General features: G+C 51.5%; 1 protein-coding gene and 1 pseudogene across 1 annotated transcript; both read left to right on the plus strand.

Annotated features, from left to right (window-relative positions):
- The first annotated feature begins 476 nt into the window (after positions 1-476).
- Positions 477-10,008, plus strand: LOC112931930 (thyrotropin-releasing hormone receptor-like). The gene is made up of 2 exons (XM_026014742.2): positions 477-1,945; positions 5,447-10,008. The coding sequence occupies exons 1-2, from the start codon at positions 1,160-1,162 to the stop codon at positions 5,759-5,761; spliced, it is 1,101 nt and encodes a 366-aa protein (XP_025870527.1). The 5' UTR covers positions 477-1,159; the 3' UTR covers positions 5,762-10,008.
- Positions 9,208-10,008, plus strand: LOC112931931 (ADP-ribosylation factor 1 pseudogene; annotated as a pseudogene).
- Positions 10,009-12,447: the final 2,439 nt, after the last annotated feature.

Genomic DNA, 12,447 nt, shown 5'->3' on the forward strand with positions numbered 1-12,447 from the left:
CCTCTAAGTGGAGAAAAAAGTTTTTTCCTTTCTTCAACTACCATGATGCGCCTTCTCCTTCTCCGAGGCAAACACAAAGCTAAAGATGCCGAACTGGCTTGTGCCCTGTGAATGGCAGGGTCTTTGAGATGGGAGAGATCCTTCTGGAGGCGGGGCACACCTGCCAAGAATTTCCAGATCTTCTGCAGGAGGAAGAAAGGATAACTGGGAAAGGTTAGCAGGAGAAAGGGGAAAAGTAACAAGGAGGTGCGAGTTTAGGAGACAGGACCGACCCAAGTCTAGATGGGCAAATACCCTCCCTTTCTCCGCAGCTCTGGGCCTCGCCAACAGCAGGGCTGAGGTTTCTGCCAGTAAAACAAGATAGGATTTCTGGATTGAGTCCAGGAGCCTGCGAGGGCCGACTCCTCCCCCACGGCCCCACGGAGCCGCCCCCATAGACGGGGGGAAAGAAGCCTGCGAGCAGGGCGCCCCATACCACGGCCGCCCTCGGCATCCGTTCCCCCCACCCCGCACCCTGCATCCCCCACTCGACCCCAAGGGCCCGGGGTGCGGTGCCAGGAGCCCGTGGCAAAGAACGCGCGCTGCACCGGGTCAACCAGAACCAGCCAAGCGGTATCAGAGGAGAGACCACGCGAACTCCGGCAGAGGAGCCCGCGCGCCGTGGTCGCGGACAGCGGAGCAAAGAGACTAGCGAGGCGGAGACCCGGCCCCACGCCCCGTGCCTCCTGGAGCGGACACCCCAGATCAGAGTCCCGAGCCCCCCGAGCCTACGGAGCGGAGGTAAGACCTGAAGCGGGCTCCAGCAGCAGGTCTGTCGGGGGCGGCCTCTGGGGGCCCAGTGCGCTCCGGGAGCGCCCCGCCAGCAGCCCGCAACGCGCCCCTGCAGGGAACCGCAGCCCCGGGGAGACTGCGCGCTTCAGAGGCGTCTTGGAAACCGGCTCCCGGTCCCGATTCCTGGGAGTCCCCAGCGCCCTGCGGGGGACAGTGGGACCCTGCACGGAGCTGGAGAAACCTGTTCAGCGGGAGGCAGCGGCCGGCACCCCACCTCCCGCCCCGAGAGCGTCTCCAGATCCCCGAGGGCACTTGTGCGGCCGGCCCGCCGGGGAATTGCCCCAACTCGCCCCAGCTCGCCTTGGCGGCGCAGCGCGGCCCCGAGCGCATGGAGAACCACACCGAGCACCCCCAGCGCGCCAACGCGTCGGGCCTGGGCACCATGCCCCGGTCTCCGCTGGCTGTACAAGCGGTGACCTTGACCCTGGTGCCCTTCGTCTGCGCCATGGGCGTGGCGGGCAACGCCATGGTGGTGCTGGTGGTGCTCCGGAGCCGCCACATGGTCACACCCACCAACTGTTACTTGGTGAGCCTGGCCGCCGCGGACCTGCTGGTGCTCCTGGCGGCCGGAGTCCCCACCGTGGCCGAGGCGGCGTCCGCCCGGGTTTGGGTCTTCGGCCACGCGGGCTGCCTGGGCATCACCTACCTGCAGTACGTGGGCATCAACGCGTCCACCGGCTCCATCACCGCGTTCACGGTGGAGCGCTACCTCGCCATCTGCCACCCGCTGCGCGCCCAAACTCTGTGCACCGTGGCGCGGGCCAAGCGCATCGCGGCGTCCGTGTGGCTGGGCACCGGCGCCTACTGCGTGCTCTGGCTCTTCCTGGTGGACACACGCGAGACCGCGTACGCCGACGGCGTGCAGGTGCAGTGCGGCTACCGCGTGTCGCGCTCCCTCTACCTGCCCATCTACTTCCTGGACTTCGCGCTCTTCTATGCGCTGCCCCTGGGCCTGGCCACCGTGTTCTACGTGCTCATAGCGCGCGTCCTCTTTGTGGGGCCGCTGTCTCCTGATGACCCAGGGCACTCCGGCTCTGCGCCCCAGGGCCACCTTGCTGGCCACCAGCACTTCTCCTCCAGAGGCAAGAGAGGTGCCCTCAGCTCCCGGAAGCAGGTGGGGACCTCGGTCTTCCTTGGGACCCCTGTGCAGAGCCAGCAGATGGATGGATGGAAGCTTGGGCCCTTTTGGAGTCAAACTCCTCAGTGTCAAGCCCTGTCGTGCCATTTACCAGGCTTGATTTTGGAGCTATCACTTCTGTCTTTCTGAGCCTCAGTTTCCTCTTCTGTCATATGGGATAATGACAGCGCCTATCACATTGGAGTGTCCTGAGAAATGGGATTACCCATGGGAAGCCTTTAGCCCATGTGAAGCATGTCACAAACTAAATATTCAATTAAGATTGGTTATTTTTTAAAGATTATTTATTTATTAATGAGAGACACAGAGAGAGAGGGAGAGAGAGAGAGAGAGAGAGACAAAAACATAGGCAGAGGGAGAAGCAGGTTCCCTGTAGGGAGCCTGATGCAGAACTCGATCCCAGGATCCCAGGATCACCACCTGTGGAAGGGAGGTGCTCAACCACTGAGCCTTCCAGGTGCCCCTAAGATTGGTTATTATTAAACTTTCCCAACCAGTGGCTACACCCATGGTGGTATTCTCCTAATGATGGGGAGACTGAGACCCAGAGAGAAGTGACTTTCTCAAGTCCTTACCACATCTGACACTAAAGCTGCCAGCATGGACTCCAGAGCCAGTCAGCCTAAGGGGGGATGGGTTGTGGTGAGGTCAGGAGAGACCCAGCACTTACAGAGCACTTACTGTGTGCCTGACATTCCTGACATTACTCTTTTGGGAGGTTGAACACCTATTTTCATGGATAAAGAAATAGGCTCAGAGTGGACAAAGAGAGTGAGAAGGTGACACATGGAGGGAAGTGGGACGAGAACCCAAGTGTCCAGACTCCTTATATCCTCCACCCACACTCCAGCAGGCAGTGTGGCTTCCCAAGGGTATTCAAGGAATACAGGTGGGAGGAGAGCTCCCCAAACCCAACTGGTCTTTATCTTCAGCCTTCCACCCACACCCTCAGCTGGCGGGGGAGGGGGGAGGACACCTAGCCCCTGCTGAGTCACTCCTGAGCCCTGGGCGTGAGGACCATCTGTGCCATCTCCCTGCCTCCCGGGGTGGGTGCACTGTTGGGGGGCCCTTCCAGCCGCCTCAAACAGCCCCTGCTTGCAGGCATGTTAGCTCAAGAATGGTTCTTAGAGGAAAGGGGGCAGGACGTAGGCTGAGCAGGTGCGGAGCATTAACTCTGGTTGTAGGCCCCACACCACCTTAGGCTCCAAACAAATGTCCCTCCTTCCCTCCCACTACTTATTTACTTCTCTGTTTACCACTTTCCTGCTCAGTCTAAAAGGGCTGGGTTCAAGCTCCCACCTGGCCTATGTTTTGGGTGCAACTTCTGCTGGTGAAAATTATATTCCAGACCTGGATCTATCCAGCCTCCAGCTTTGTTAATGTCTTGCTGTGTGGCCTTAGGTAGGTCAACTCACCTCTCTGAACCTTGATTTTCAACTCTGTAAAGTCATTATAACTATAGTGCCCTCTACCTCAGTGGATGATAGTGAATATTATGAATCTGGCACATAGTAAGTGTTCAGTATAGGGTACCTATTATTACTGTTTTGTTGGAGCATCGGTGTCTTTTTGACAGTGGGCAGTCTAAGGACTAAGCATTCTTTGATGTCCAAGAGAGCCCTTGCAGAATGCCATGTACAGCAGCAAAAGGGAAGAGGCATTGAATGAAAGCCGCATGTCTAGGAGAGCAAGGTAGAGAATACTACTGCTACTAATAATAGTTAACAATTATTGGGGATTTTCTATGTGCCAGGCACTGGCCCAAGTCTTTTACAAAAGTTAGCATATTGAGTTTTTCTAATAACTCCGTGATCTATATACTGCTACCATCTCTGTTTGACAGATGAGGAAACTGAGTCACAGAGGGGCTGCCCCAGGTTACAGGACTGGTAAGTGCAGAGCCAAGATTTGAACCCAGGCAAACTGGCTCCACAGCCCACACACTGGTATCCAGTATTTATCACCCAAATGAACTTAAAATGGAGTAGAATTAAATCTGAATTTGGTAAAATCAGGAGTCAAGACTGACTAGGGAATTCCTGAGATTTCTGGTGCCTGGAGAATATTACAGCACTGAAGCTTATTGATGTAGTCAGGGTCAGGCCTCTTTGGAGAGATCACTTCTAGCACTAAAGTCCTGGACTCTGAGAAGCAATCTTACGCAGGAACATTCCAGGCTAGCTTCCTCCTTGATGGGCAAGTTGTCTCAATGCAAGCTCTAGCAAGTGCACTTTTGCCACCCTAGATCTGGTCTCCGAAGGAGTCACCCAGGACTCCAGCAGCTTGAGTGTGCTGCTGTCCTCCGTATTAGTGATGTCTCTGTCTCCCATTGACGGATGCCCCTTGTGGGCTTTTCATTCTGGAATTTATGTCTCTGTCTCCCATTGACGGATGCCCCTTGTGGGCTTTTCATTCTGGAATTTAAAAACGAAGCATCTTTTGAAACACCTTCCAGTGTGTACCACCTCTAGGAGGTTTAGTCTTTTTTTTTTTTAAATTTTTATTTATTTATGATAGTCACACAGAGAGAGAGAGGCAGAGACCTAGGCAGAGGGAGAAGCAGGCTCCATGCATCGGGATGCCCAACATGGGATTCACACAGAGAGAGGCAGAGACCTAGGTAGAGGGAGAAGCAGGCTCCATGCACCAGGAGCCCAACATGGGATTTGATCCCGGGTCTCCAGGATCACACCCCTGCGCCACCCAGGGATTCCTAGGAGGCTTTAGTCTTAGCCGTTAGGGAAGTGCTGGCCTAGGATGAAGTGGGAGGAGGGGAGGGATGGGAGGGGAGGGGGCTGGGGCATGACTGGATGTCCAGAGAAGGTGGGAGGAAGAGTCTGGAGATCGAGTGGGAGGTGGGGTGCAGTGAAAGCAGCATAGGTGAGCAAGTGGGTGGCCAGGGATGTTGGGGGAGAAGTTGAGCTGGACAGAGAGGTACGTCCAAGCTAAACAGCTGGTTAGTGGTGCAACCAGGATCCTAACCTTGCTGTGCCTGGCTCTGAGCTCCGAGCACTTGCAGTAGTAGTCGCAGAGGTCCTGTTAGCAGCCGCCCATGTGGGGCATTTAGGGCCTGCTTGGCACTGTTCTGCGTTCCTCACCATCACTCACTCCTTCAATCCTCAAGTCTTCCTGTGATGAGGCAGTGGATTCATGAATTTGCTGCCAGCAAAAATGATAGCCTGTCCAAGAGCTTTGGAGGTGGCTGGGGGGTGGGTGGGGGTAGGAGGTGGGATGGGGGTGTCCCTCCCTCTGTACCCCGGGAAAATGAGTTGAGCAAGACCTGGGAGGATGCACAGCAGCTTTCTAGCTGGGAATGGGGTTGAAGGGGAGCAGGGACATGCTTGAGGGTACCTTTGGCGAAGGCCCGCATGCTCTGTTGGCTTCCTCCTCTTGCATACCCGCAGAGAGGCCTGGACCTCGGATTCTCCCTCTGCATTCGGCACCCACCCGTCCCCTTTTTCCTGTCTTACCTGGCAGGTCACCAAGATGCTGGCTGTGGTGGTGCTGGTTTTTGCTCTGCTCTGGCTGCCCTACCGCACCCTAGTGGTGGTGAATTCCTTTCTGAGCCCGCCTTACCTCAACCTTGGCTTCCTTCTCTTCTGCCGCCTTTGCGTCTACCTGAACAGCGCAGTCAACCCGGTCATCTACGCCCTGATGTCCCAGCGCTTCCGGGAGGCCTTCCACGGACTATTTCAGTGTCGGCGGGCCCCACCCCAGCTCCCACCCCAGGAGGCCGCCTCTGTGTACTACAGTGTCATCAAAGACTCCTCCCAGATCAGATTGAGCTCCTAGAAGCAACCAGGGAGCATGATGTCCAGACAGGAAGGAGATCCTGGCACCTGAGGGCAAGACTCACTACTTCATCTCTACTGAGGGGGGAGTGGTGGAGGAGGGAGTAGTGCCCAGGACTGTTTGGTACAGGTGCACAGGTTGTGCACTGCACACAGCCCTAGGGGGGTCACCATTCACATCACAGTCGAGATTTGTATATTTAGTAAAACAATTTCCAGATTTAATAAGTATACAGTCTGAGAGGGAGGCACCTCTTTATAATTTACACAAAAGCACTCCATGGCCTAATGGCAGCCTGGTGGATGAACATTTGCAGATTGAGTAGGGTAGGAGCTAGCACCAGGGTCTCTTGGGAATCTGTTCACACTCTTCCTGAAAATTCAGGGAACCTTTTTTTTTTTTTTTTAAATCCTGCAGAATAAACATCAAATGCTGCCTCCCTCTACATAGTGACATATGACTTTATTGGGACCCTGCTACATACAGGGCAAGCCTGCTGGGCATTACAGACACTACAGAGATAATGCCAACTGGGCTCCTGTTCTTAGGAGCTCCCAGTCTAATAGGGGAGGGAAGTGAGAACACGTCCAGCATGGGCACTAGAATCCTGGCTGATGTGCCTGGGGAGGCAGCCAGGTGGGTGCTGGAGACACCTGCCTTGTCTAAACAGGGCCTGAGCCCTCTGGACCTGTCGCCTGGATCCAGGTTTCTAGGACCACCAAATCTCATAGTGCAGGGAAGGAGGAATATAAAATGACTGCTGGAACCAGCCTTACCTAGAGGCAGGGTCTCCATGTTTTCATTGAAGGGAATCTGAAACATCCCCGTCCTAAAAAAAATCCCCCCACCCACCCTCTGTTGGTGTTTATTTGAAGTTTGTTAAGCATTGTCTTTCCTGGATATGCACATTTCCTTGGGAGAAGGAGTTAACTGAGTCCCTGAAACTTCAGTGTGGATGGCAAGTTCTTAAAAGCTTTCCCTCTAAAAAGGTTTTAAGGTACCAAAGGATCTAGAACAAAGGTAGCATTGACAGGTAGGGAGACAGGGCAGAGATAGAAATGAGGTGGGACAGGGGGTTTTCTGGGTAGCCCCACCTGCTCTAGGATCTTGACAAAGCATTGTTAGGGCAAGAGACCACTGTTAGGGAGACCCCTGTGGGGTCTCCACTTGTTGGGCTCAGTAGAAATTCAAAGACATTCTCATGGAACAGGTTAAGGTAAGATTTATTGTGTAGGTAGTAAAGTTCTTTGAGGGTCGGAGAGAAAAGAAAATGTGCAGGTCCCCCATCCCACCATTTTCCCACGGAAAGGAATGAGGGCACAGGTGATTTACTGGACTCATAGTGTAGGCTGTGTTCCAGGGGAGGGTTCCCACTCCTACTACTCTCCCTTCTTATGGGGATCATGTGAAAGCAGCCTCATCAATGAAGGGAAGCAACAAACTGCCTGGATACCAAGCAGAAGGGATTGGGGGTGACCATGGTTCTCAGGAGTTGTCTGGGGACTGAACCTACCTTTAGGGACACTGGGAACCATGGAAAGGTACAGTCTCTTGTGCTGAGGAAAGGGCCCCTGATCTCATGGAAACTAAGAAGGAGACACTCTCCCTTCATAACCCAGCTGGCTTAATGCCCAGGCAACCCTTGAGAACTTTGGGAGGGCCACTTTTGGACAACTCTGTACATTGCAGGACTTTTCTTTGAGCATCATATATACAATGGCCTAGGTGCATATGACAGCTGCAGAAGTTGTACTAGACATTTTATTATCATTCATTCATTTTGGTTCCTTGACTTCTGAACTTCCTTTCTACACATGGGACATCACCCATGTGTAAATCTTTTAGAAGGCAGGTTACCTTCTCCCACCAAGGACACCTGAAAAGCCAGACACTTGCTTTCCTTTCCCCTGGCACCTGGGGCGTAGGCCATGTGACTTGGGTTCAGCTAATCAGATGCCCAGGATTTGAATCTTCAGCAACTGATACAAATGTATGAGGGGGGCAGACGGGAGAGGGGAGTATTTTATTCACGCTAGTGATAGCAACGGTGGTATCCATTATTCACTGGCAGTGGAAGCAACCACAGCAGCATGACCTCTGCTGTCTGGGGGCAGTGGTGGCAGTGACATCCCCACCAGATGTATTTGGTTCCTGCTACCCAGTCTGCTCCAATTCCCACCTATATTCTACCTTGGTTGCAGGAGTCTCCCAACCTCATTAAAAAACCCCATTTTCACTTATGCTAGCCTGGGTCGATGTCTGTTGCTTGCAACCAGAAAGCCTGGCTGATCTGAGGCTTTAATCTCAAGCTCGTCTCTGGTCTCTAACAAGCTAAGCCACAAAGATTCCCTAATGCTGCGATTCCCCTCCAGTTGTGTACTAGCATTTCTACCTGGATGATAAATCCACTGTGGCCAATCAGAATCATCATCCTCCTTCCCCGCCCCAGATAACTTCCACTCCATTCCTCAGCCAAAACTCTTGAGTCATCCCACTTTTGCCCCCTTCTTCCTTCATATCTAAATAGTTACTGATGAGTGAAAGCCTCCTTTCATCTCCATTCCCATCTCTTGCTGGACCATTGCCTCCACCTCTTGCTGACCTGCCTTCAGCATCTCCTACTTGCCTCCATTTCTCCGCAGACTGTTCACATTCGAGGACGCCCATGGGGTGGTCACTGTGTACATGAGCTTTGGGATCAAACTAGATCTGGAGTCAATATTCAACCCCACCACTCCCCTAAGTGTGACCTAAGCCTAGTTATTTATTAGAATGACAATTTGTCTGTGTTTGCCCAGGACTGCCCCAGTTTTAGTATTTCAGGTCCCGGGTCCCGGCAAAAACCCTATTTATATTTATAAATTATTAATAATACTATCTTTCTTTGTAATGTAAGTTTTGTTTTTCGAATCTGTAAAATGGGATGTACAGTCGGATTTAGGCTGCAGCATTGTTCTGGTCATCGTTAGGAGCCATAAAAAGTGTTTGCACTTAGTAAGCCTGGAAAAAATACTATCTACTTAAAAATATCTTCCACATAGCATTCCGTTCTTTTCCCTCACAGAGCTCTTTACAATTTGGAATTCTATGCTATTTGAAATGCTATAGCTAGTTGTAGCTAATAAATACTGTGGTCTTCCTCACCAGATTCTGAAAGGCAGATCCCATGAAGGCAGGGACTGTGTCTGGCTTTTTCACTGTTGTTTCCCAGAGCCTAGAGCAGTGCCTGGCACATAGCAGGTATCCAGAAATAATTGTTGGGTAGAATAAAGGATGGATAATGAATAAAGACTAATTTTAATTTAAGTACTCAAGACCACTTGCTGCGATTTGGCTTCCAGTTTGAGAAAGGCTTGAGGTGGGGATTGTGACTTATTGGGGTTCTATGTTGGCAACACAAAGTGTCTCTCAATAGCTACATTAAAAAGGAATTTGAGTAGCCTCGCCACGGCTGCCAAGAGTTTCTCTGGCCAGTGTTGCTCCCACCAGCCTACAGCATGGGAAATACCTTTGCAAACCTCTTCAAGGGCCTTTTTTGGCAAAAAAGAAATGCACATTCTCATGGTGGGCTTGGATGCTGCGGGGAAGACCACCATCCTGTACAAACTAAAGCTGGGTGAGATCATGACCACCATTCCCACCATAGGCTTCAACGTGGAGACCGTGGAGTACAAGAACATCAGCTTCACCGGGTGGGACGTGGGCAGCCAGGGCAAGATCCGGCCTCTGTGGCACCACTACTTCCAGAATACACAAGGTCTCATCTTTGTGGTTGACAGCAACGACCGAGAGCCTGTGAACGAGGCCTGTGAGGAGTTCATGAGGATGCTGGCGGAGGATGAGCTCAGGGATGCCGTTCTGCTGGTGTTTGCCAACAAGCAGGACCTCCCGAACGCCACAAATGTGGCTGAGATCACAGACAAGCTGGGGCTGCCCTCCCTGCGCCACAGGAACTGGTACATTCAGGCCACCTGTGCCACCAGCGGGGATGGGCTCTATGAGGGACTGGACTGGCTGTCTAATCAGCTCTGGAACCAGAAGTGAGTCGCGCCCCCCTCCCCTCACTCCCTCCTTCCACCCTGCTTTGCTCTCATGTGGTGTGAGTGCCAGAAGCTGTCTCCATGGTCGGTCACAGTGTGCTTCACCATGCTGTAAATGTGCAGGCGCAGCCTGCAGCCGGGTTTTTATTTAATGTAAATAGTTTGTGTTCCCAACGAGGCAGTTTCTGGTACTCCTATGCAATATTATTCAGCTTTTTTTTTTTATTGTACAAAGAGAATTAACCCACTGTTCAATACTGAGAAGGGATTTAGGCACACGGGGCCTCCAGGAGTTGCTGTGTCAGACCAGCCTGGCACGCCTCCTCTGGGCATTAAATCTATGTTGAGATCCATTTTGGTGGTTGGTTTTTAACCCAAACTCAGTGCATTTTTAAAATCATTACCAATACAAGAAAAGGGAACACTTGAACACACAGAAGGGAAAAACGTGCCTAGTGTAAGTTCTGCAGTGGTGGCCAGAGTCCAGTCCACCAGTGGGTCATTTCCCGTCGGGAACGTGAGACGGGCCAGAACCAGCCACAGTCCATTCTGCATGGTCACGATAGGGTCCCTGTGATGGCTCTGTCTTGGCTCATCCTGCATCCCCTAGTGTTTGTGCTTGTGCTTACAGGGCCACCCAGGAGTTGGGCTGGGGGCTGCATCACGGCTCGCGGGCCCCTTGGAGGGACTCCGGCCTCCCTGCGGGTGGTGGGGGCACTCTGGCTTGCTCCGGGCCGCCTGGGGTCTCACCAGCAGGAGTGCCGGCGGGCAGGCCAGTCATCCCAGCGCCTCAGCCCCCGGAGCCCTGGGAGCCCCTGTCTACATGTGCTTTCACTCCCTCAGCCTGCAAGGGTCAGATTTGCCATCGAAACGATGACCTCTACTGTTTTCCTTTGTATTTTGATAAACACTGATGAAGCTGGAGCTGTTCAACTTTATCTTGGGGAAGTCCTCAGAACTGGTTCATTTGGTGTCGTGGACCCTCTTACTGCTTTCAATACACGATTAGTAATCAACTGTTTTGTATACTTGTTTTCAGTTTTCATTTCGACAAATGAGCACTGTAATTATAGCTACTAGAATAAAATCTCTTAACTATTAATAATAAATAAATAAATAAATAAATAAATAAATAAATAAATGGAATTTGTTGGAGTTGGTAAGAACCAGAACCAGGGGCACCTGGGTGGCTCAGTTGGCTGAACATCCACCTTCAGCCCAGGTCATGATCCCAGAATCCCAGGATTGAGCCCCATGCCTGGCTCCCTGCTCAGTGGGGAGTCTCCCTCTCTCCCTCTCCCTGCTCCTTCTCTCTCACACTCACACTCTCGCTCTCAAATAAATAAAATCTTTAAAATAAATAAAATAATTAAATTAAATTAAGTTAAAGAACCAGACCAGGATAACTCCAGAGATCTACATGATAGGAATCAACAGGCAGTTGCTTCAAGGCATCTATATCAAAATGACTCAGGTCCACCTAGGCCAGGTGTGGGACAGGCAACTTACTGGACCATCATTCAATGGCTGCCATTGACAGTTGCATAGGTTGGGCACTGCAGGTACTTCTCAGCCATCGAAACGGATGAATCCTCTGGAGTTGTGCAGTGTGCCTATGTACGTGTGTGTGGCAGGCACTAATAGAAGTGTGGTAGTTCCCCGAGGAAAATTGAAGTGACGTTATCAGTAAAAGGTAGTATGGATGTGAGGAGGACTGAGAAAACCAACAGATGTCTACCATGGATGAGATGACCAGGTTAACAGCAGCAAGGAGCCTCTGTCCGGACAACAAAGTTCATCCTGGTGGTCAAGGACAGCTGGTCCGTGCTAATACTGTCACCTGGTGGCCATAGAGAAAACTGCATTATCCAATATCTGCCTTGCTGGCCTCCTTTTGGACTTAACTTTCTTCCTCTTCCCTAGCCTCCCTCCCTCCATCACAATTTCTTCCTCCCCCCTTCACTACCCTCCCAATCTCTCAGCTTTTCCCCCCACCCCTTGGCTCCCTTTTCCTTCTCCACTCCTCCTCCCCCTCGACTATCTTGACTAATTCATCATCTCTGGAGACCAGTCCCTGAGCTCTGTGCTGGCCAGACTGAGCTTCAGAGTTGGGGACCTGAGAAGCTGTAGAACTCAGACCCTATTCCCCTCTCATCACTTTCCCTGTTTTCCTCCTCCTTCTTGCAATATTTACAATCCCCCCTCTTTTAAAAAAGATTTTCTTTATTTATTCATGAGAAACACAGAGAGAGAGGCAGAGACATAGGCAGAGGGAGAAGCAGGCTCCCCACGGGGAGTCCAATGTGGGGCTCGATCCCAGGACCCCGGGATCACAACCTGAGCCAAAAGCAGACAGTTAACCACTGATCCACCCAGGCGTCCCTTAAGGAAATTTTTAAAAAGAGAACATCAAAAATAAAAATTCCCTATAGGGAATTCCCTATAAAATTCCCTATATGTGATGAACACTTAATATTTTCAAATATCAAAAATAAAACATCAAAAATAAAACATCAAAAGTAAATCAAAATCAAAACATCAAAAATCAAAATAAAATAAAAATTCCCTTTATGTGATGAGCATTTAATATTTTCAAGTCCAGCGCTTATCTCAGTGAGGATCTATTTGTATGCCTGTGTGTGTTCT

The sequence above is a fragment of the Vulpes vulpes genome, chromosome 14 (genome assembly GCF_048418805.1).
Source record: "Vulpes vulpes isolate BD-2025 chromosome 14, VulVul3, whole genome shotgun sequence".
Taxonomy (NCBI): Eukaryota; Metazoa; Chordata; class Mammalia; order Carnivora; family Canidae; genus Vulpes; species Vulpes vulpes.